This window comes from Stigmatopora argus, chromosome 15 (genome assembly GCF_051989625.1).
Source record: "Stigmatopora argus isolate UIUO_Sarg chromosome 15, RoL_Sarg_1.0, whole genome shotgun sequence".
Classification (NCBI taxonomy): domain Eukaryota; kingdom Metazoa; phylum Chordata; class Actinopteri; order Syngnathiformes; family Syngnathidae; genus Stigmatopora; species Stigmatopora argus.
In genome coordinates, this window is record NC_135401.1 from 6,247,819 (window position 1) to 6,271,098 (window position 23,280).

At 39.5% G+C, this 23,280-nt stretch overlaps 1 protein-coding gene across 5 annotated transcripts in view; it reads right to left on the minus strand.

Moving 5' to 3' along the window:
• stxbp6 (syntaxin binding protein 6 (amisyn)) overlaps positions 1–23,280 on the minus strand; it is a 91,707-nt gene that overhangs the window by 63,966 nt on the left and 4,461 nt on the right. For 3 of the 5 annotated variants that reach the window (XM_077620392.1, XM_077620391.1, XM_077620393.1), the window contains exons 2-5: positions 21,236–21,438; positions 5,473–5,603; positions 5,229–5,394; positions 321–478 (exon numbers count right to left, since the gene is read on the minus strand). In XM_077620392.1, the coding sequence (XP_077476518.1) occupies positions 321–478; positions 5,229–5,394; positions 5,473–5,603; positions 21,236–21,389 (609 nt within the window). In that variant the 5' untranslated portion in view covers positions 21,390–21,438. Of the gene's footprint in view, positions 1–320; positions 479–2,792; positions 3,531–5,228; positions 5,395–5,472; positions 5,604–21,235; positions 21,439–23,280 lie in introns of those variants that run through there. The other 2 variants (XM_077620390.1, XM_077620394.1) reach the window with 2 other exon arrangements.

Genomic DNA, 23,280 nt, shown 5'->3' on the forward strand with positions numbered 1-23,280 from the left:
ACCATTATAATCAGCCACACAGTAAATTGGCTTTTTGGGTCATTTTGTATGTTAATGGATAAACTGAACAGCATGTGAAGCGCATGGGGAAGATGTGAAATGAACAGAGGGCACGGAAGCTTCCCAAATGTAAATGAGGGAGCATTGAGTTAGTTATTAATCTCTTTAATGCGGTGAGTAAAATGAATGCAGGCCATGGCAAGGCTGATTTTGATACTTTGAGTTGAAAGCAAAATTAGATGAGGTTGGGTGACAATTTTTTTGCCATTCAAAGCCACGTCACGCATCGTATCGCACATCAAAAGCAACTGCAGGCTCACCTTGTGTGCCGTGACAGAGAACTGTTCAGCACTGTTCCTCATGTCGGCCGTCCTCTCCTCGGCTCGGCCCAGTCGCTCGCCTCGTTCGTTCAGAGCCTGGCTGGCCTTCTGCACGGCACTCGTCACGCTGTCTGCAGCAGAGTGCAGTATACTATTCCCTGTTTTCCACCAGGGACAAGAAAGGGACACACAAAAATGCAAAATTAGGAGACAGCAATTTTTCGGAAACAAACAATATCGGTGCAGAACGTTCAATAGGCACGTAAACAGGGATTTTTGAGGATTGAGGAGAAATCAAAGAAGCCCCAAGTGTAAATATATCTCTAACAAGACATCAACGGAGCTACCGTGCTATGCTAACAACAAGATCGGACGGAATTTCATCTGTCATTTTACGAAGACGGGTCGGTGTTGATATTTCCGGCCGTCCAACATGGGAGAGAGAGCTGGTATATCCCCAGAAGGAGCAATGACATTCTTGCCACTTCCTGTCTTGAGGGGGAGAAATACAATTTCTCTTGAATTCTGACTCAGACAGATTCCTCGGCACCCCATCAAGGGAGTCCAGGAAGTGTACTCCCATCATAGTAATCTTCCCAACCTTTCTGACCCCTCCAGAAGTGTTCATCTCCATCTTATTTGACTTCTCACTGCCTCCGATTTTCCCAGCCTCCTTGTCAACACCCACGTGGGCTTCCCTCCCCGGAGGAGAAAAAAATGTATATGTACTGAAGAGGCATGATGGAGATGCTGTGGGGAAAAAAGAGCTGATTGCAGCTTGTGGGGGAGAATTATGCTGCAAAAATATAGAACTAAAAGCATTATCTAGAGTTTTCTAGACCAAGGGTGTCAGACTCGGGTTGGTTCGTGGGCCGCTTTAACGTCAACTTGATTTCACATGGGCCGGACCATTTTAGATATAATATTTAGATTTGTTTTTATAAATGGATTAAAAGAACTGGATTAAAAGCCCTGAAAATTCAGTTTTTTTATAGATCTAAAACAATGTTTATTTTAGCTTTTAAAAAATATTTTTAGATTTTACAAAATGATTTTTTAACTAAAAACACAGAAAAAATTAAAATTATTGATTTAAAAGGGGGAAAATCAGGAAATTTAATATACATCTATACTCTTCATTTTAATTTGATCCTAAAACAGAAAGTCACCACTCATGATTTACTTTCCCGGGCCACACAAAATGATGCGGCGGGCCAGATTTGGCCCCCGGGCCGCCACTTTGACGCGTGATCTAGACAAATCTCAGCAAGTCAAGAGTTTAAAACAGTGAGCAGCAAAATGATTAATGCCACAAGTGCAAATAACCTATTTTGGGGGGTGGGATACTCTTTTTATTTTATTTTTTTTAATTTCCCGTGCACTCTGTCTTCCTCCCACAACGCAAATAACCATACCATGGGCTGCCCAGTCTGGACTCAACATTGATTACACTGTGGACTGAAGAAGGATGAAATTTGACTGATAAAAATTGGTGGACTACTGTAAATGTGGACTGCAACCAGGGGTTTTCTGAGTGGGACATTTAAGCCTTCCTTGAAACCATTCCAGATTCATCATACCCTGCTGGAAATGCACAATTGGCATTGCAGTGTTGCTGGGGAGAATAAGCACATTTTCCCCGCATTAACATTAGAGGCACTCGACGATCAGACAGCCAAGCAAGTTAACACTTCAAGAAGGATCATATAGGACAGTTGAGTGGAGGAGCGTACACGGCCCAGTACACCAGAAGGAAGTGCATATTGTGTCTTATCACTGCTGTGCAAGGAGAATGCTGGGGGGTACAGCGCTCGAGTGTATGTGGGCGGAAGGGCAGGGAGAATTCTTTGTACAGTGGCTACGCATCAGACATTCGCAAGCACATGCTTATCTGCACTTCAACGGGTTTCATCGAAATAATCCCTTTAACGAGTGGCGTATTGTCAGAGGACCTACATCTAGTGCTCGCGAGAGGAAGAAGCCAGAAAACCTGTTAGCACAAGCGGTGGCAATGATGGGAGAAGAACACTGCGACCCACAAATATGTATATTAATTTTCTGATAGTAACTGACTTGGTGATGGATGATGAGACAAAGGATTTTGCATGAACTCATACCTGTCAACCTCTGCCGATAACTGCCCTTATAAATGATTATTGATTCCCCTTACAAACTCCAAGACAGGTATGTGAACTACAAATTAGGATTGAGTTTTGATGCCAATTTCCTCAGTATAAAAGAGGGGAAAAATCACATTTGATGCGAATAACACCAGAAAAGAATCATTCTTACTAAAATGTAGATGATGTGTTACCCTAACTATTGGTATTCATCATAACTATTTCCCCCAAAAAAGTAATGTTCACTAGAGAAGTACTGGCACATACAATGGTTTATTTAAATGCTTAAACCATCAACAAAGTAATTATTTATTATATATATATATATATTTTTTTTTTTTTTGCATTAGGAATCATTAGTAATATTTCAATCCCAATTTGATTAAACTTGTAAGCAACATGGCGAGATCATCAACCATGGAAAAGCATGAGCAGAGAAAATTCAGTCTTATGTTGGCCTTCAAAATAGAACCCTGTTTTGCTTCAGTGGCATTTGTCAGCAAAGTGCCGAGTTGACACAGAGGTTGCCGGACAGTGAACATAACTCACAAACAACCATTAGGGGATAAACTAGAAACCCTTTACAGCACATACTCTTTGCTAACAATGACAAGTCATATCAAGGTAGGGCGACCTTGTACTCGGTGTGCGTGTCCAATCATATCTACGGTAGTGTTAGCAGAGGGAAAATGACAGTATCCTAGGATGCACCAAAGCGAGATTTCAAATAGTGGCGGAACTATACTAGGGGAGTTTAAAACTAAACAAAAACAAATAAAGCAATGCTGCACCTACACCGTACAAGTCGTGTTGCTACGTAGAACAAAGACACACTACATTGTGTCTATTAGAAGAAGTGTATGCATGAGTTTTGATTAAAAAAAACGTTTTCAACTCTTAAAGGGTTGACAGGGTGATAGCTTCTGTGGATTCAAATAGACAATTGGTGTTGATTTGCCTTGACTCTACTCTGTTTTTTTAGTGGTCTTACCTCGTCTTCTGAGATGACTATGTTGCGCAACCAGATCTTTCCTCACTCTGTTCATAAACTCTTTGCAACGGACAACGACCGAATCTACTGCTTGGGCTTCTGTAGTGAAGAAATATTGATAGTAATCATCCGTTCTTATGATTGGAAACATTTTGTTTTGTAAATATAGTTAAGATAAGTTTTTGGGTTACCACTTCACCACTTTAGTACAAAAGTGAACTATGTTGGGAATGGCATGCGGTTACTTTTAATTTAAAAACAATTCAAAACTCATGTTAGTATATTGTAGTGAGGGAAGCACATTTTAGGGCCAAAGTAGTTCTTTGTATCGGGGAGCCGAAACAAGCCAGTCATAAGACACATTGTTGCATATAAATAAATGTATGAAAATTGTCTGTCAAAAAGAAAAATAATGACATGACAGACAGGGAATTCTAAATTGACGTAGAGAGAAGACTTCTACATTTGTTTCTTTTAAACTTTGCACCATCAAAGCCATTTTAGAGTGATGAAGTTTCAGGCGAAAAAAAGTCTGCCACAGTTATGGTCCCACACCTGAGCAGCGTCATGATTTTTGTTTTGCACTGGTGTGAGACTTAAACTGGAGTGGACAGCAATGTTGACATCTGCTGACACGAAGCTCCTGCCACAAAGTAACTTTGTGTCTTTTACAAACAAAGCAAAAAGAGAGAACCTGTTCAAATCTTTGCCGCACACGGACCTTAAAAAAAAAAGTTAATATTTCAAGAAAACTCAAGGATCTAGGACATACTCCAAAATGAACCAGTCAAAATGGATTAGAGCCCATTGCTGTTAATGGCAGTCAATGTGTCACCTTTGAGAGCACAGAATCGAGCTCACGACAGACAAGTTTACTCTGCAAGTTAACTCTGTCAAGGAGGGAAGGTTAAGTGACTGGGCATGTTTGCCTGTTTGCAAGACTGCACAAACAGCCAAGGTGCTTGCGGTTGATGGAAGTCAGAGATGTGTTTGTATTAACAACTCCATGAATAATACAAAAGGGGAACAGTGCTCAAAGATGAGAGTTGGAAGTAAACAGATCAATATCTGATTTATCCAGACAGGATGCTACATTCTGTGCTGGCTTTATGAGCAAATTATTTACTTTCTTGAAGCCAGGAAATGACAGAATTGGCTGTTGGCTTTGAAAATCACCCTTCTCCTATGACCACGGAGTGAGTAATACTATTAAGGAATTCCAAAGGGTGAAAATTAAATGTTTCTTTTATAAATAATTGAGTGACAAGAGGTTTATTAGAGCCGAAATGTTAATGCAGAGTAGACTAGGGATGGGCATTAACTACATTTTCTGGGATTACTTTTGTCCACCAGGTTGTTTACCTCAGCACTATCTTTACTTCAACTGAAGTCCATTTGGCTTAAAAATTTGAGAATCAAACTACTTTAACTGAAAACTTGTGAGTTTAAAAAAAAATTGAAAATTAATTGGTTACAATTTCAAGTGCTTCCATTATTTTTGCAATGGTATGAGTTCTATTAAGCAGATGGGTCCATACAGCCAATCTAAATGCATATTGCCTTAAAATTGAGTTCAGTTAATTATCCAACAACTAATTGTTAAGTGAATAAATTCATTTCATATGAAGCCCATTCCTAATTACAACAATGTTATAGTTAGATTAATTGTGCTGAATGATTAATTGAAGAGACAAGAAAAGTCACTTCCACACACCGAAGGTGAGTTTTCGTTATACAAAATTCAAAGCACGAGGTCCAAGAAAAGTGGCAAAAAAAATATTTATATATATTTCTTACCTCCCAGCAATTTGGACTGACAGTTGACAAACTCTGGTTTCCTGGTGGGAATGTAGCGTTGGCAGGTGTGGTGAAGAATCTGAATAAAGGTGCACTTCTCTCCCGCGGATCCGGCGACCCACTGGTCAAAGGCGGTATCAAACGTCAGGTCGAACTCTGGGGAGTCCTTGGCAGGAAGTACAAGGGAGAATTGCTTAGACTACTATAGAAGTAGGACTATCAAATTGAATTTTTCCTGGCTTACTTTGTTGGAGTCAATGCCGTTGACCTGTCGTAGTTGGTCAATAGTCCACTGTGAGCGTTTGGCAAAGGCAGAGGATCCTGGAAATTGTTTCACTTTGGTGATGGTGATGAGGACTGGCTTTTTATTCGTCACTGTAAAAGAAATGTTTGAAAAACAGTCAAATAAATGTTTAATAAACTATAAAATAAATGTTTGAAAAACAGTCAAAGAAATGTTTAATAAACTATAAAGGAAATGTTTGTAAAATACAGTTAACTTTAATCGTAATTGACGAGAACGAAAAAGTGACTGCAACAACGATTACATTCTTTTTCTAAATACCCATGTGGAATACCTCACATTGTTAAAACAATGTATTAAAAAGCATTTAAGAACAGGGTTATCCAAACAAAAACAGCAACTTGAGTCCTTCAACTACTGAATTCATCTTATGAATGTATTTCCAAACTTTTTGGAGAGGAAAAAACTGCTGTTTGGTGTATAATTCTGTCTACTTGCTGTCCTCAACTGGCCCCTCTCTGAGAGGATCATGTAGACTTCCTTTTGGCCGTCTGTTTGTTTATGGATCATCCAAGCTCATAGTGAGCTTCTCGGAGACAACCTGTTCCTTTTATTGCTTTTTTGACCCGGCGAGTCAACCTCCGCTTCCGCCTTCCAATGTGATATGATGGAGGAAGTGTTTGAGTCACTTTCTCTATTGTTACACTATCCCGCCACTCCCGAGAGTTGCAGCTATCACCGCTGCAGGTGGTTTCTTTAGATATGATTTGAACAAATAAAGGCAAGGTCCATTGTTGCAGCAGGTGATGTATTCGGTGAACGAGTTCCCCGGTGAGCTAGTGGGATCTTTGGGTATGTTTTGTGCGGCCATTTGTACAGCTGTAGCTAATACGTGAGGTTTTGGCCTGTGATCGCGGGTAAGAATAAAGACCGAAGGAAATCCACAAGCATGAGCAAACGGATGAGGTGAACGATATCATTGCAATCACTACAGGAATTCAAGGGGCCTGAAAAGATGACAGCTGGATTTAATGAAGGAGCGTAGAGGAATGCTGACGACAAGACAGGTGAATAAAATCACAACAGAATAATTTCTTACATCTGTGTTCGGCCATGAAATGTTGAGACCTGGAGCTGTTACCGATAAACGGTACATTCGCTCCCTGACCAATCAAATGAAAAACCCGTTGAAAAATAAACTAGCCAAAAACTGTTTCATGAACTCAAGTAATTCCAAGCAAATTATTGTCTTTGTGTAACCTGAAATTAGTGCAGTAAACGCAGACAGTTTTAAAAAAAATGCAACATTTGAACTACATGTAGTAGACTGGTTGTAGGAATATTAGACGAAACAAAATTAAATTTACGATAATTAGAACAAGAGAAAAGGCTGAATCTCAAAATTTTCTGACAGCTATAGCAAGTCGCAAGTTACCCACCCTTCAGTAATTGTCTTTACACGTCCCTATATAATGTGTTTGGAACAGGACCTCTTAAAACGTGAACATTTAGCTCCAATTATACAAAAAATCTTTGTCAAAATTATACCACTATTCAGTATTTTCCTCTTGTAATTGTATCTCTTTTCACTTTAGCCTCAAAACACTTTTGTCATGGAGTGGAGGCCAAACATTCAGTAGTTACATATTCACCGGTACCAGCTCTGTTTTATAAACAAACACTGAGGCTCGAGGATTAGAAAGGCTGTTATGTAATAGTGAAAATATGTTACTCACTGCATTTTCACAGGCAGCTTTGCTGCTGCACCGTTTGTTTTGTTCAGTTGAATAGGAAGTCCCGTGATACCTGAGAAAACGTCTGTCTGAAGGTCATGGAACAATCCTGCATCGGTAAGGCAGTCTTCACGCACCAGACTACTTTGAGCCTCTCAAATTATTTTTTATATTTGACTTTCACTTTGTGTCCCAGCCATCTTGAATATTAAACAAGGATTTAATGTTAGATCAAAACCTCAATCAATCTATGGAGGGGAACTGCTCAAGCTTGACAATAAATGTTGTTCATCCAAGTGGCAACTTTATCTGCTGTTTTATTAAGTGACACACTTCCCTCAAATGGAATCCTCCATTCTCAGATCCAAAAAATTTGTAAAATGTTAAAAGTTCCTTTCCCATGCTCACATGGTGACTTGCAGGCACTTTCCCCCATGGATTAGTTTCTTGTTGTGTTTGGCCCTGATAATTGCAGCCTGAAGGAAAAATGTGACAATCTTGCAGCTATCCAACACGGAAAGATGATCACCCTTGTGGTGAGAAGGGGAGAACGAGGCAAGTGGTGACAAATGAGCCTGTTATCAAACCAGACTGAACGAATCCCAGCTTGTTAGACGTATCGTAAATGAAAGCAAATATGGTGCGACGCAGGAAACAGATGGAGAGTATAAAACGCATGGGTAAATTGGGAATGACATCATTAGAGCTAACGGAAAAGTGAAAAATACATTAATAACATCCTTGACCGCCTAGGGTAACAAGCCAGCTCTCTTCTCTTTATCACACTGTGCTCATAGTGTGCCTAAAGACAAACAAAAAAGAAAGAGAGAGAGAGACGGCCACATCAGGACAAGTAAAAAGCTTGAAAGAAGCTGAAATTTACATTATAATTATTATCATCATATAATTCATGGTAATCGGACATTTCGTCGAAAGACGTTTGGTCGACCGGACGTTTGATCGACCGGACGTTTGATCCGTTCTACCAAACGTCCGGTCGACCAAACGTCCGGTCGACCAAACGTCCGGTCGACCAAACGTCCGGTCGACCAAACGTCCGGTCGACCAAACGTCCCGTCGACCAAACGTCCAGGGACGAAACGTCCGGTCACGTAATTCATTGACAGAGACTGTGCACAGGCAATTGTTATGCCTTCTCAAGTCAAAGTGGGTTCTTTATTGTGTAAAAGACATGCCGTTAAAAAGGCAGCATTTCTGTTCTCGCTCTGATGCTCAATTTTTTTGCAATCTCCGTATAAAAGAGGCTAATGGTGCTGTACCGTAGTGCAAGTAGTTGATTGCTGAGGGAATGTGTTTTTGTACAACCCGCTTGGGAAACATTACCGTGAATTCATCCAATGGGCCATTAGGAGCTATAGCTACAAGATGCGACAAACTCCTAGCCGAGTTGATGCTTGATGAAAAACAAAAAGCAAAGAAGTCATCAAAATGCATTAAGATTACAGGTCAACATCCACCACTCTACTGAAGCTGTTGTCTTCAAAGAAGTTGCCAAGAGGATTTATTGTCAGCATTGGCTAGACCAGCATCAACGGCATCGAACAAAAGGCCTCTTCAGTCCTTTCACAAGGGTGGAACACTGTGACTGTTGTATTCCAGGTCTGTTACCAAGCAAAAATGGTGACCATGCAGTGACAAGACACTAGGAGTCAATAGGACTGCGTATACCATGGTAAACAATAAGCCCTTCAGGAGATTAACAGAGGTATAACTACCGTAAATAGTTCGTGGAGAAACTAAAATAAACCTCAGCATTGCTGTAAATTAAATTCCCGTAAGAAAACTGAACGGAATAAGTTGTAAGAGAACGTTTTTTTTCTTCTTTTGAGTGACCACAAATTCAAATGCGACATGGTGTTCCTAACCTTTAAATGTCAAATTTCAAGAACATACTGAAATTGTGCCCCGCGCATAGCTAGTGAGTGATTATTTGACATTACCATATCCTACACATCTTAAGTCAGGCTCATCCCAAAACTGTTTTTTTAAGCTCTTTTAAAATGTAACATCTTACCTGTACTACACTTGCATTGTTTTGGCTGTCGAGTGACATTTTACACACAAACACACCAACACATGGTAGAACATACTTTGGTTGATGGAGATGTAAAAAGTCAGCGAATTGAATCAAAAGAGTCACGAAATGAAGATGTGCAGAAACAAATCAGGTTATCCACAATGAGAAAATAGTTTGCTTCAAAGTTGCATTCCTGCACCTGGAAAGAAGGCCCAGAAGTCACAATGCACATATGCCCTCCCTCCCTCCCTATTTTACTCCATCAGCCCTTGGGCCACTTATAATAATGCTGCTATTCAGGCCAAGCCAAGTCCATACACACACACACACACACAATGCATTCCTCGAGAGATCAGGCTCTAGGATACAGGCAAATATTTAATTACACTAGGCCTTTGACTTTGTATTCTTCCCTGCTTTGACATGTGCTATGGAATGAAAGTGCTTCTACAGGAGCATTCAATAAATTTTCACTCTATTGTTTTATGTTCCATTTTATTTCTGGCTCACTTAGTTTATACAAGAGGAGGTTTACCAAAAGAAGATGTTCATTTATCGTTATTTCAATGAAATCCGTTATTGTTATTTCAAGAGTTATCGTTATGCCAATTCCTTGTACGCTGTAGTAGATTTCTTAAGAAATGCCCATTATGCAGCATGTGCCAAAACTCTGGAGAGTGTTTCACTTGAGAAAACGTCAACAAAAAACTGTCTGGTTGTCATCTTACAGTAAACACAGAAAAACAAGGCTATTTCTCAACAAGATACTTTATGCTCTGGACAATTTTGCGTTCATGCTGTTATAAACAGAGTTCCTGGATGCAAAAATGTTTTAATCAGGTTCACGTGCTACGAAGCAGACACATCAGCACTCAATGACTTTGACCATTTAATTATTAATAATTACTGTTTACCGGATATTCCCACTCTACTTTATAGCCCATATATATAGCAACTCGCCATGGTTTAACGTTCCATTTGTCCAATTTGTCCAACCCAGTGCAGTTGTCCAACAAGAGTTTAAACTCAAAGGAATCACTTTATTGTAATGGAAGATAATGTGCACTGACAAACCGCGATGAAGCACCTGACTGGGCTCAAGTTATTTTTGTTCACAGCAGTCGAATCGTCAATCATCTATTTTTCCATCCGATTTAGAAGAGCAGCATGAAGTTTTGGACTCCATAGTTTTGAATCCAATGAGTGATGCGTAACGTCACCGAATTGGCAAACTACATTCGTCAATTTTCCATTCAACGGACAGGCCCGCTCATCAGGCAACATCTCATGTCATGATTGGGCAGAGGCCCCATGTTGATGTTTAATAACAACACACCCTTCTACAATACTGCACCAGTGAATATTCTCTAGAAGAAAAAGTTGCTATTAGATTACAAGATTGTATGTAAAGGTTTATTACAATTTAGGGGAGATCACTTAAGTTAGGGGTGTCAGACTCGGGTTGGTTCGCGGGCCGCGTTAACGTCAACTCGATTTCATGTGGGCCGGACCATTTTAGATATAATATTTAGATTTTTTTAAATAAATTGATTAAAAGAACTGGATTAAAAGCCCTGGATATTCAGTTTTTTTATAGATCTAAAACAATGTTTATTTTAGCTTTTTTATATATTTTTTTAGATTTTACAAAATGATTTTTGAACTAAAAACACAGAAAAAATTGATTAAAAAATTACAATTATTGATTTAGAAGGGGGAAAATCAGGAAATTTAATATACATCTATACTCTTCATTTTAATTTGATCCTAAAACAGAAAGTCAGCACTCACGATTTACTTTCCCGGGCCACACAAAATGATGCGGGGGGCCAGATTTGGCCCCCGGGCTGCCACTTTGACACATGTGACTTAAGTGATGAGATGAGCACGTTAAATATCTTATATTATTTTATTTTTTTTAAATGCGCACACAGCAGGCTCTAAATTTTAGGCGATAATAGATCATAAAGAAATCATGGATGGAGATGCACTTTTTACCATTTAAATCCATCATATTTTTGTAAAAATGGGTATAACCTGCTAGTGAAGAGTGCGTCCTTGATGGTCGTCAACAGAAGAAGGGTGTGGCGACAAACTAAAAACACACTAAAGCCCCTTCTCGTTCTAATCCAATGTTGATTTCCACCCTCACACCACTTTATGTTGGTTGCAATCAAGGTTTAAAGGTTAGACAGGATGTTAACTGGCACCATGGCATCTATTTCCCCCCAGGAGGCGATGTCACTAAACTACATGCAGACAGTACACTGCTGGGCTTTCCAGGGTATTCTGCTGTAACTTCCTGTCTCCAACCATGGGTGGGCTTTGCGCTGGTATTTAACACTAAGGGCATGGCTGAGCACCAAAAGCCCCCATCCACCCCCCTGCAAGATTTCCTGACATCTGTTCAGCCACGTTTCGACTGTATATCTTAAGGTATTCCATGCAAGAGGAGGGGAAAATTGGCTTGTTCTTTCTGTAGTTTACATGAGTGGCGAAGGAAATGATTAAGGTTATCTCATATTAGTCTTGTTTTTTTGGACAACTTGTTTTTCCTGTCGCACAAAAGCAAAGGAAGAATGATATCATAGATTAATATCCCTAGCACAACTGCCAGCTGTTTTCCTGCCTCACATAGAGACCAGATGGGAAAAGCACTAAGATGGCGAACAAATGAAACTTTTCCTGTGAGTGCGAAAGATCTATTTCAGCAGAAGAGGCAATTTGTGCCTTCTTAATGACACCGTTTTGATGAACATGTACCTGTAAAGGGAAGGATGATTTGGCCGCCGCCGGCAAAAATTTCGGTCTGCTTTTACTCTTTGAATTCATAGTGATTATTTTCACATTTTGTGTTTGATGAGATCTTTCTTTAGATACATTTTGGTAGGATAGCGTCCTACACAGAGTGCTCTGTGTAGTAATCTTCTTTTAGTGATGTTTCGATTTTAATCTACATGATATTTAATCATTTTTCAGTCACTTTGTAAATTGGGATAAGTTATGGCTAATAGATAAAATAGCACATTTCTCAACTTCTAGTTGTTTTGTCTTTTATTTTCCAACCCAAATTCTGCATCCTCATAAATTATCTGAAAATAATCTGAATCGTCTGATAAACTGCGATCTGTGCGATTGTTTGGCTAGATGACTTTGTATTCACAATCATTCCCACAAACCCAAAGTGATAAATATTAGACAAGGCAAGCTTTGTCCTTTTTTGACCTCCTCATACTTGGAAGAACTGGAGATAAAAGCAAAAAAAGTTAAGCGAAATTTAAAGCCACACAAAATGAAATTATAAAGTACACTCTTATGATCAATCTAACAAACCTGAGTAGCACATTATATTAGCAATTATTATCTTACTTCCATTATTAATTATTTTTAAAATAATTAAATATATGGATTCATAAAATGATAAAACAATATTAATTTAAAAAAAATCTGGAATAGACTGGTTTAGGCCCTTATGATACAAATGTTATTTGATAGTACTATTTAGCCAATTTCCTGTTATTGATGGCAATTATTTTACACTGACTGTGAAAGCTCATGCCTCCGTTGACTGCACTAGACGTCCAATCCCTATTGACTAAAACTAATCGCTGCCAATTTCTCCCCAAATTGGATTGGACGTGCCGTCATCGGAAGTCAATGTGTCAAATGATCTTCCTAATTTCGTAGTTAGTCTTTCCAATTTTGATCCAGCAGCTACTCTTAACATTCTTAATCTTAAAACTCAAGTCTTTTAAACTCTTTGACTCAGCTTCGCTATGGCAACTCGGAAAAAGGTGTCAAGTGATGGCGAGGAAGCATATGGCGCTTTTGATTGCTTCGATTGGGACCACGGCAGGCGGGTACTTAGCCACCGCTGTTGTTTTTGACACAGAGGAGGATTCCAGCTGCTCCTCCGGGTGACCTTCATTACGACAATTAATATGCATGCCATTCAAACACTTCATATGCTATGCTGAGGTTTAGGCAGAGAAAGAATGGTGATCCACATGGCTAGAGCTGGAAAGTATCACCAAATTCAAATATACAATTTTTTTTACAATTAAATCATGAGGCTGAGATTATTTTAAGTCTTTGGGTGAGGCGGCCCGAATGACCGGCATATTGGCCAACAGGTAATGGGCATCACTTTTGTTTGTTGTACCCACGCAAATCAATCGTTAACAGAGACTATTAGCCGGCACTTTGCTCTCTTCTCCAAAGACAGCCATTCATCTACATGCTTAATCAGGTCCCAAGGCACAGTGGCATTGGGAACAGAAGAGAAAGCCTAATCTGTTTAAGAGGTCCTGCTTTCCACTCAACAGACAAATGTCAAAAGAAGACATGTCTCTCTTCCTGTCGGTTAGACAGTTATGCAAGCCCACTAAACGTGTATGTGGGAAATAGTTTGCCCTGTTGACTTTTGGCGTTGTTTTTCCAAGCTCGTGAGGAAAAACATTCTGAAATCTGAATTGCATATCATAGATGTCTCATTCCGATAAGATGTAGCCAAAGGAGACAAGTTGAGGTTAGTCCAAAAGAGCCCATTTACTATAGTCTCACAAAGGAATGGTTTTATCCGATAAATGTAAAAAGGAAGAGTGATGAGGCACCCGGCCGGGTAAGTATGTGCATCTGCCCGGAAGGTCCAATTACTCAAGTGCAGTGGATTTAAACTTTCTCAATAGCTAACTGTCAAGTCTGAAGCCTGCACCAATTTCCCCACAAACACCTTCACGGAAACCTTGGACGGAGTCATGTATGTTGTTCACACCAGAGAATAGCTTTTTGAACTCGATTAAACAAAAAATAAGATTTTTTTTCAGTTTTTCATATACTGATTGCCATCTGATTGGATTGTGTATTTGTAAAAGGTTCTTCCACACGCAGATAATTTGTCAAAAGAATACATTGGGAGGATAAATTAGGAATTAAGCATGAATAATTAGCATTCAATATTTTTCATATTGAAGCTCCTTATAGCATATTAACAACACTATATAAAACGTACAGTAAAATATACTGTATAAACTTATTTAAACCAACTGAGTTTAGTTATGGCTAATAATTCGCACACTGACGACCTACAGGCAGCAAAGTCAAACAAAGATGCATATTTAAAATGTTTGTAGACGTACAATGTGACCAGGAGAAAAGTAATGTGAATACATTTCTGCGCTCATTTTGTTGCGGGTATGTAAATTGTATTTAGACGCCATCATCTATGAGATGCCTTTGCTATTTTTCAAGGGATTGTAAATCACAACGGAGAGAGAGCTTGACAAGGGTGCAGCTGCGGCATTGACGTCGACCTAGCGGATGATAAACATCGGATTAGTAGTGCAATTCCAATGTAATACGTCAAAACTGCCTTGTGATGTCGAGGGAGACAAGAACTTTTTGAAGTGCTACTTGCGCATAAAAGATGAATGGCTTGCCACTAGATTGTCATTATACCAAAGTTTCTTGATTCACTGGGGGGCAATTAACAATCAATTTGCTAAGTTGTAATAATAGTACTAATAAATTTCAAGATTCAATGACATACTTGGTATTCAGTGGCTGTTGAGTTGAGTGATAAGAGACCCGATTCTAATGTATATTTACGGTGAGATGATTTGTGAGTCGTCAAGTCATTCATTGCCATTGACGGTGATTGATGTCCAATCAATTTTGACGGGGTGAATGGTTATTGAGAGAACTCTGTAAAAGAATATGGGACTTCTATCATGGTCACTGGCATGAACTAGCTCATGAAATAATACATAAAATTGCTTACAGAGTAGAGGATGGAAAGTAATTTTAACAACATTCAGAAGTCGGCACAATGCACCCAAGAACATTGGTAATATTGTTCATATTTAACCTAAAGTAGCACATTCCTTCATTGTTGTTTTGTTTTTGAATGACATTGTTTTATGTTTGATTTATATTTATGGAAAGCACTTTGTTACTGATGGGTTAGGTTCGGTTCCGTTGTTCTTAAAGTGCAATATAAATAGAGCCGAGTTGAGTTAAAGTGATTTCCTGGAAGTATTGAAGGTGAAAGTGTTAGACATTCCAGCAAGACAGAACGTATAGTGGCTGGAAAATGTGGAAGTTATGATTGAACCTCCAAAAATGTTCGAATGCGGAGTTTGACTACATTTTCTGTACTAAGCATATGTCTTGATTTTTGGATTTGGAAACTACATGCCTGAAAAACTCTTTTCTTTTTTGTTTGTTTTTACAACCTCCATTACCCTCCATTTTAAGCAAAGAAAAAAAATCTTATTAGTTCCGTCTGGAGAACAAATGACTATTATGACGCTTTCCAGGCAAGACTGTAAAAAGTTTGGACTCGTGAGATGTCTGCTTCCTGTGATACAATCCACTCCTATCTTCGTCCTAGTCCCAGTCCCAGTGGTGGGGCAGGTATTGTGCTCTAATAAGTCAGATAAATCTTTCCTGACAAATAGAAGCATCCGGGGAGTCGGACTGAGCAGATTTACGGGCTGCACCTGTAGATTAACAAGATAAGGGATGCTGCCAAAGTCATATCTGCCATGTCCATCCATAAAGTTAATGTACTTTTTTCACTAAGCATATGATCAACAGTCATTTTGGTTTTAGTAGGAAACTGTGGAGCCTCCAGTGGAGAGGGAATTTTTAACTCATTTGCTGTCAGTGACAGTGTAAGACATATAAGCCATTTGAACTTGGAGGCATTGATTGCAAACTTTCCAAGTAGAAATGGATTTGACCACTTATATTTTATTTATGTTTCATTCAAAAGAAATAAATGTGACAGGCATTTGAAGAATCAAGAACAGTGTGTCGATAAGTTCTGTAATGATGATTTTACTGAACTACGAAATAATGTTCAGTTTTGTTGAAAATAAAAATAAAAACAGCAGTGGCCAAACATCCTAGTTGAACTAGTTGAAAATCCATGGTAGAAAGAATGCTAAATGCATTCAAGAGAATCCAGAAAACATTTTAGCCGCAGGAATTAATGGAGTCAAAGAACCAAGTAGGCAGTTAAACACAAATCTATACATAATGCTGTAGTCAAAGAAATAAAAAAATAATCAAACTATCATGGAACGCCCTACTACCAAAGACCTCGAAATGAGTCAAATCTGACTTAAATCTTAGGATAACCATGCCAAAAATGTAGCACAAAATGAGGATACTAGTATCTATCATGATGTAGTCATAGTGGAAATTATGTGGCTGAATGCTAATCATCAATCCTCCCAAAAAACATTTTTGTTTTGAAAGCTGAACATCACCCTTGAGCTAGTACCACCAACAAATAGTAGTTCAGAGTACATACAATATGATTAAAACCATGTGACTGTGCGGTCACTTCAATGGCCTCCTCTATTTCCTGATCCTGCGTGCCATCAACACGTCACATAACATGTTGGTTCAAAAGGTCATCCGGGCAAGGAGGCAAGAAAAGCAAACTGTTCAACGTCAACTCAGATGTCCGAGGACCACGCCTTAGTTCTGCGGTAATAACCTTGGCAAATGTCGAGACGGCACCAGGTGGAAAGGCTCCTTTGCACATCCACTATAATGTCAAATCTCTTTTATTGCGAGGCCAGCCATCTCTTGGATTAAACCATCTGCTGCATACTCCTTTAATCTAAATATAATCGATGATGTGCCGAGTGATGTGAGTGCAATGTTTATTTTTGCATTCATCTGCTGGGAGTGGACTCTTGCTCTGTCCACACTGGAAGCATATTTGGAGGGGGCGGTGGGGTAGTCGAACCGCGCGATCTTCCTGCGGCTAGCGTGACGCCACGCATCCTGTGGACATGTTTGCATTCTCCTGGGTGGGAACAGTTCCAAATTTCTTTCATCCGCCGAACACTCAACTTTATCCTATTCTGTGCAGATAACATTTCAATGCCAAAAATTGCCATGGTCACCCTCAAAGACCTAGATTTCCACAATTCATTCAATCACCCAATTTGTGACATATGGTGTTGAAATTTCCATGTTAAAAAAGGGGAACATTTCCGCCATTTTTTTTATTCCATGTTCTTAGACCACCTAATTGAGACGTTTTCAACAGCCCCTCTGCTAGTTGCAGTCAAGCTGTCCACTAAGCTTTGCCTTCATTAATTGAGGACTGATTAATTAAACAATTTCACACCCACTCAAAGATTAGCCAGCTGTTTTCTATCCTTTTTCCCCCCTCAACCATTATAAGTGAACAGCCTGCCGGGGGGCCTGATTGAGACCACTGGAGTGAAACTAAATTTGGAGAAATACAATCGAGGTCCACCCGCAATAGCTACCAATTCATAATACAGCGATACAGTATACATTTTTCATAGCCTTACCAATCCCACATTGCAGTCTTGTATTTCATCTGGTCCAGTAGACTTCCCAACTACTCACATGTACTACAATAAAGGCTCAAATTGTAATTTCAGCTTTGCTATATTACACCGTAACAACATTGATGTGAAATCTGCGACAGCGGTGACGCACACCAGAAGGCTTTTGCCCTTTTACCTCCAAACTACGAAAAAACGTGTCAAATATTTGCTGGTCTTGGGGGACCATACCAGGCGAATATTCTCTGAAACAAGTTCGAGACTCAGAGGAAAATAATGAGTTGGTTCATGAAGCAAATTTAAACTCGGGGTTGGCTGATAAATATGGACGATGCGGGGTTTGAGATAAACCAGGATTGCGGCACTGTCAGAGCTCGAATGGATTGCAAACGTACAAAACTACTGTATATTTATAGGGATGCAAAACCTCCCACACATTTATTGTATACATTTCAGCCCACCTACACTGTACCTGAGTTTTAATCTGCCCCAGGCAATTTATCTTACCTCCCTTTACCCACTTGAGCTCTATTCAATCAATCAATCGCAAAGGTTTTTCCGAAACCCCAAAAGACAATCCGGGATGGGAGTCAACGATCTGGAGGAGCAGCAAAAGGTTTTCACAATGGGTGGGGAGCCAGAGGGAGTTTGATCCTCTTTGGAAAAGAATCTATAGTGAGGCTAATTAATATGAATGAAGACTGCCGTGATAGAAGGGTGGGATTGCACACATAAACAAGTGCGCATAGACACAGAATGTATGTTGTGTGAGTGGGCTGTTTGTCTGAATACTTAGAAGCTCGAATCAATCGCAAGTGATATTCTGCGAGAAGCCCACAGAAGTCAACATTATTCAGAACACAGGCTGCCCACATACCCACATCTGGTTTAGCATCATTAACAATCATTGGTCCGCGACCTTTGGTTATGTCACTTAGTTGCAGTATACTTAGTACTTGCTCTGTAAAGTTAGCTAGGAAACAAATGGATCAAAACCTTTGTTTTTTTCAAAAACTACAACTTTGTCGGGTTAATGAAAAACCTTGACTTTTACAAGTGAACGAAGAGCAAAAACATAAAATCCAGAAAGTCAAACGAAAGTCTTTTTGAACCAAATAGACCTAAGTTTATCTGGCCAATAAAGCTTAATCTACTTGTGAGTTACACAAGCCTCCCAGCTCATCCATTTCACAAGGTAATCGATAGCCGCCAGGCAGCCGGCTGATGATGAAAACAGCAAGGGAGGGTTTGGAATATAGAGGCCAGAGGGGTTAGCACAGAATTTATTTACAAGGTGGCCGGCTGAAAAATAGACAAAATTTGCTGCTGAAGGAGACTATTGAAAATGGAAACACCTTTCCTTGGGAAATGAGGCGGTTTTGAACGAGTACAGACTCGCAGCCATTGCCATTGAAAGACTACAAAATTATTTTCAGTGATCATTTGCCGCCAGACCTCCTAGTGAAAATAGAATTCATGTTTATCACAATTGAAACATTCAGACCAAGTTTACCTGCATCTAAACTATTTGCAATTCAAGAGCCGCCTCAACTTGTTTACTTGTTATACACAGGTTCTTGTTGAACTATACACACAATAGGTGTATAGTTCAAAAGGTGACAATATGGGCACCCCAAAACAAATTAACAAGCGGAAAGAGAAATTCACTCATGACAAACTTTTAAGTTCATGAACTTTGACTTACTGTCAAAAGTTAATCAATACCCTTCTGAAACAACTCAATACTCTGAGACCCTTGATACGGTAAGTGAACTAAAATCCAAACAAGGACTGCTTAGCTTTGGGGAAATAGTATCTGATTTTTTAGCAGATATTCAAAATTGAAATAAACCCTACAAACTACCAGCAATAAATTCAGCCAAAAGCATAACATGCTAAGAAGTCGGTTAGACAGAAGCTGAGCTGAGTTGTATTAGTTTACACATCTGAAATTCTGCCAAAATGTGGAGCAGTTACACTAAAATCTGTAGGCCTAATGTAATATCACTTTCACTACTCTATACTATACCTGTGAAGGATGTAAATAGGCAAACTTTTTAAAAACATCATCCTCATCAGTATCAACAAGTACTGTTACTTCCAAACACTTGTTAATTTGTTTGACTGTCAGAAACGGTTTCAATCAATGTCATCAACAGGTTTCAAGGGAAACAGCAGCAACCCAAACGTAGTGCCGAATCTTTTGTCTTTGTCTTTGTGAGAACACCTTGACAGTTAGCTTTGATTTTCTGTCGCAAGCGATTACCTCGCAGTGCGAACGTGATAACAAAAATGCAGAATGAAGAGTGATTCTGTGAGATTCAATATCTTCTCCATGCTAGCGAAACATTCGCCACTCTCATCTTATTCAGCGAGCTTCTTGTCTCTCACTTGCCAAACATTGTGTGGGCGATGCTGCATTTCAACTCAGAGGTACAGCTAGAAGGCACCACCACATGGGTTCCAGTGATCAAAGACAATGCTCGCTAACTGACCATGTTGAGTTGCTGGCTCGGCTCCAGCGAACACTCCTATGATGCTGTTTTTACAGCATTCAAATACAGCACGAGCCGTATACTTGCTGCCTCGCTACCATGTCAACTTGGATGTTGTGCCTTATTGGGAAAAGTATCGAATAAGGAATTAGAGCATAGCAGCAGTATTGCTTTAATGTCAAAGTACAGGGTCACCCCACAGCTAAACATTAGAAGTCTCAGTTTGGTCTTCAGTCTTCAGAAAGTCTTCAGACTTTCAAAAGACAAGAGGCCCGCCCAACTCTCCAGGTGGGTGCAAGTCAGAACATTTTAGTAGCCCGAAGCTTCCAATAATGTAGGAATGGCTAGAGAAACTACAAAAAGCTGAAAATTACCACATTGACTGTGAACACATTAATTTTGTTTTATGGTCCTGGTACTAGGTTGCATGTGGCCACCTCCACAATCTGGCTCATCACACTGTGGGCTTCCTTCAGCTGTGACCAACCAAATATTACATAAGTGGGCCACTGTGTGACCTGAGGGCCTCAATCTTACACTACTACTGGTAGTCTTAGGGAGTTGTACTTTTAGAGCCAAGTATTTTTGAATGTAGTATTTGGATTAGGAATTTTAAGAACTGAATCACATTTCACTAAACGCATATCAAGATGACATATTTGTTACAAATCAGACTGTAATATCTTTCAATTATTCTTAGGATACTGATGTTGGTTGTTGTTTCAACATATTTTAGCTCATCCAGGTCTCCTTTATAATAAAGTCTATTACTCCATCAGCTTGGCAGGTACCCACCACTGTTCAGTAACAATAATTAAATAAATATTACAGTACTAGCAGGGGAATGGCACCAAACCTAGCACACAGACACAGCATAAGCACTTCAAAGTTCAATGATCCGCGGAAACACAAATGAGCAGGCCCTTGCCATTCCACCCATGAATGCTATGCACGACCAATTCCATTAAAAGGCAATGAAACCAAAACGAAATCTCAATTTGTTGTGAAATGATGATTCATTTAGAGAGTTAATCCAATCTGCATTGACCTACAGCTTAACATGTAATTCATTTACCGTGGCATTTTATTGGCAGAGGAAAACAAGCTCATCATTGAGGACATCAGAGTGGGAATCAAGGAAGACGTGTAAATGTGTCTGACCTGAGAGGCAGATGAATGTCACGTAGTCTCCCTGACCACCAGTAGCCAGGAAAGGAATCTTCTTCTTAGTCTTCCGCTTCACCTGCACGGCTGCCAGCATCTTCTCGTCGTGGGGTACAAAGACCTCCTTGTTGATGGCGGCTTTGGAACTCATCTAGGAAGCTGGCAGGGGGCTTCGGTGAGTTCAGGTGGGCTCTCAGCCTCTGTCAGCAGAGAGAACAACAAACAAGGGGGAGATGGCAGATGAGATGGATCAGAACACGTAAACCTGACTTACGGTGATGCCTTCACTGATAGTTTTCATTAAAAAGCTGATTTATGGGATATGTATTGTTTCATCATATAAGTCAATCACACTGACCTGCCATGGAATTATACAAAATAACCAATAGAAAATGTGCTGTCCATAATGTAAGTTCACTTAAACATGATTCCATTTTGAATATAGATTTCCTTCACAAATACATACTTAGTAGAATAATAAGTAATGATTAATTTTCTTTTGAATAGAGGTCACAGTAAACCGGAAGCAACAAAGTAGAAGACAAACTCTCCAGCCCTCAACTTCACTACGTAGTTGTAATTTTATGGCTCTGCAAAGAAGTGGGTTGTTAATCAGCTCCAAATGCTCTCCTGAGATCTGATGATGTCATCAGCCACACACTTGAGGCACACACAAACACTTCGAACCGCACAAGCCATCATGACAGCTGAGGAATCAATTTGTCTTCCGTAACCAGGGGATGAACTACTGTGTGGCGAGGACAAGTCAGTCCAATACAAAACTTCTTCTAGTCCCTATTAAACAACAGGCCTAAAAATTAGACAGTTGTTTTGCTCTGACTCGGCAAGCTTTCAAAAGTAATAATGCAGTGGGCCGAGGGGAGCCGGGAAACAAGTTGAGCAGTAAATAATACACAAACAAACTAGCCTCATCGGAGGCTGGAAGATGGCTATTGTTGGCTGGCGGTCATTGTTGTGTCGGGGGTGACGTCAGCCCACGGGGGGAAAAAAAGAGTGGAACATAAAAAGGCTGGCTTCGGACTAAAGCACATTTCTGGAAGGAAAAAGTCAGACTCAAACATCTCGAAAATGAACAAGGCAACGACAATAACACGGGCTTATGATTATACCTTGGGAAGTCAAGCAACAGACATCGGTAAAAGCAACGTGTTCAGCCTCGGAATGCAAAAAAAAAAAGAAGAGAAAAAGCATCTCCATTCCTCCAGCCTGCTTGCCAGCTCTTCAGTAAAAGATTTACATTTGCATTGTCGAGGACCAAACAATACTTCAAATAGATTCTTAGTCAAACAACCTACACACACACGGGAAGCAATCTTAATTCATCCTCATTTGCACAGAAACACCAACTACTCTATTAGTTATGCTTATCAAGCTTTGTCCTTCATAAATCAGCGAGCCAGTAAGTTGTTGCATAAACTGCTCAAAGGATAAAATATCCTGAATTCATGATTTATTTATGTTTTTCAAGAGTTCTGACAGGAAACATTAAAAAGTGTGGCTGTCTGTTCTGTCATCACAGCTTAGCCACGGGCTCACCAAAGAGATGGCCATAAATATCAAACACACAAGTATCTTCACATCCATTTGAAGTATTAGGATTCAAAAAAATACTCTACTCTGCTTTTTGGTGAACCATTATAACTTCTTATAAGGCGTATCATTTGTTCTGGAAGATATAAAGTCAAAGGTCCCTAAAGTCACACAAATTCAGGGGCTTTTTTGTGACGACTGTTTAGGGGAACACAGCGGTATCAATGAGGGGAGTTAAGATAAGAACGTAATACAATATTAACCTTGCCAAAAAAAATGACTTCATCATTTTAAAAGTTTTTTTTATGTTATTATTTATTTATTTATAACATTTTTGATAGTCATTCCAACGAGCTGACTAGGTGTTCAAGAGACTGGTGTAAATTGTTTTTTTTTAAAAGCTCCCAAACAAAAGAAGTAGGCTTCTTGCAATCATCATTCCTCACTGCACTAAGCGATGCAAATCTACTTGAGCAATTAGGATCAAGCCA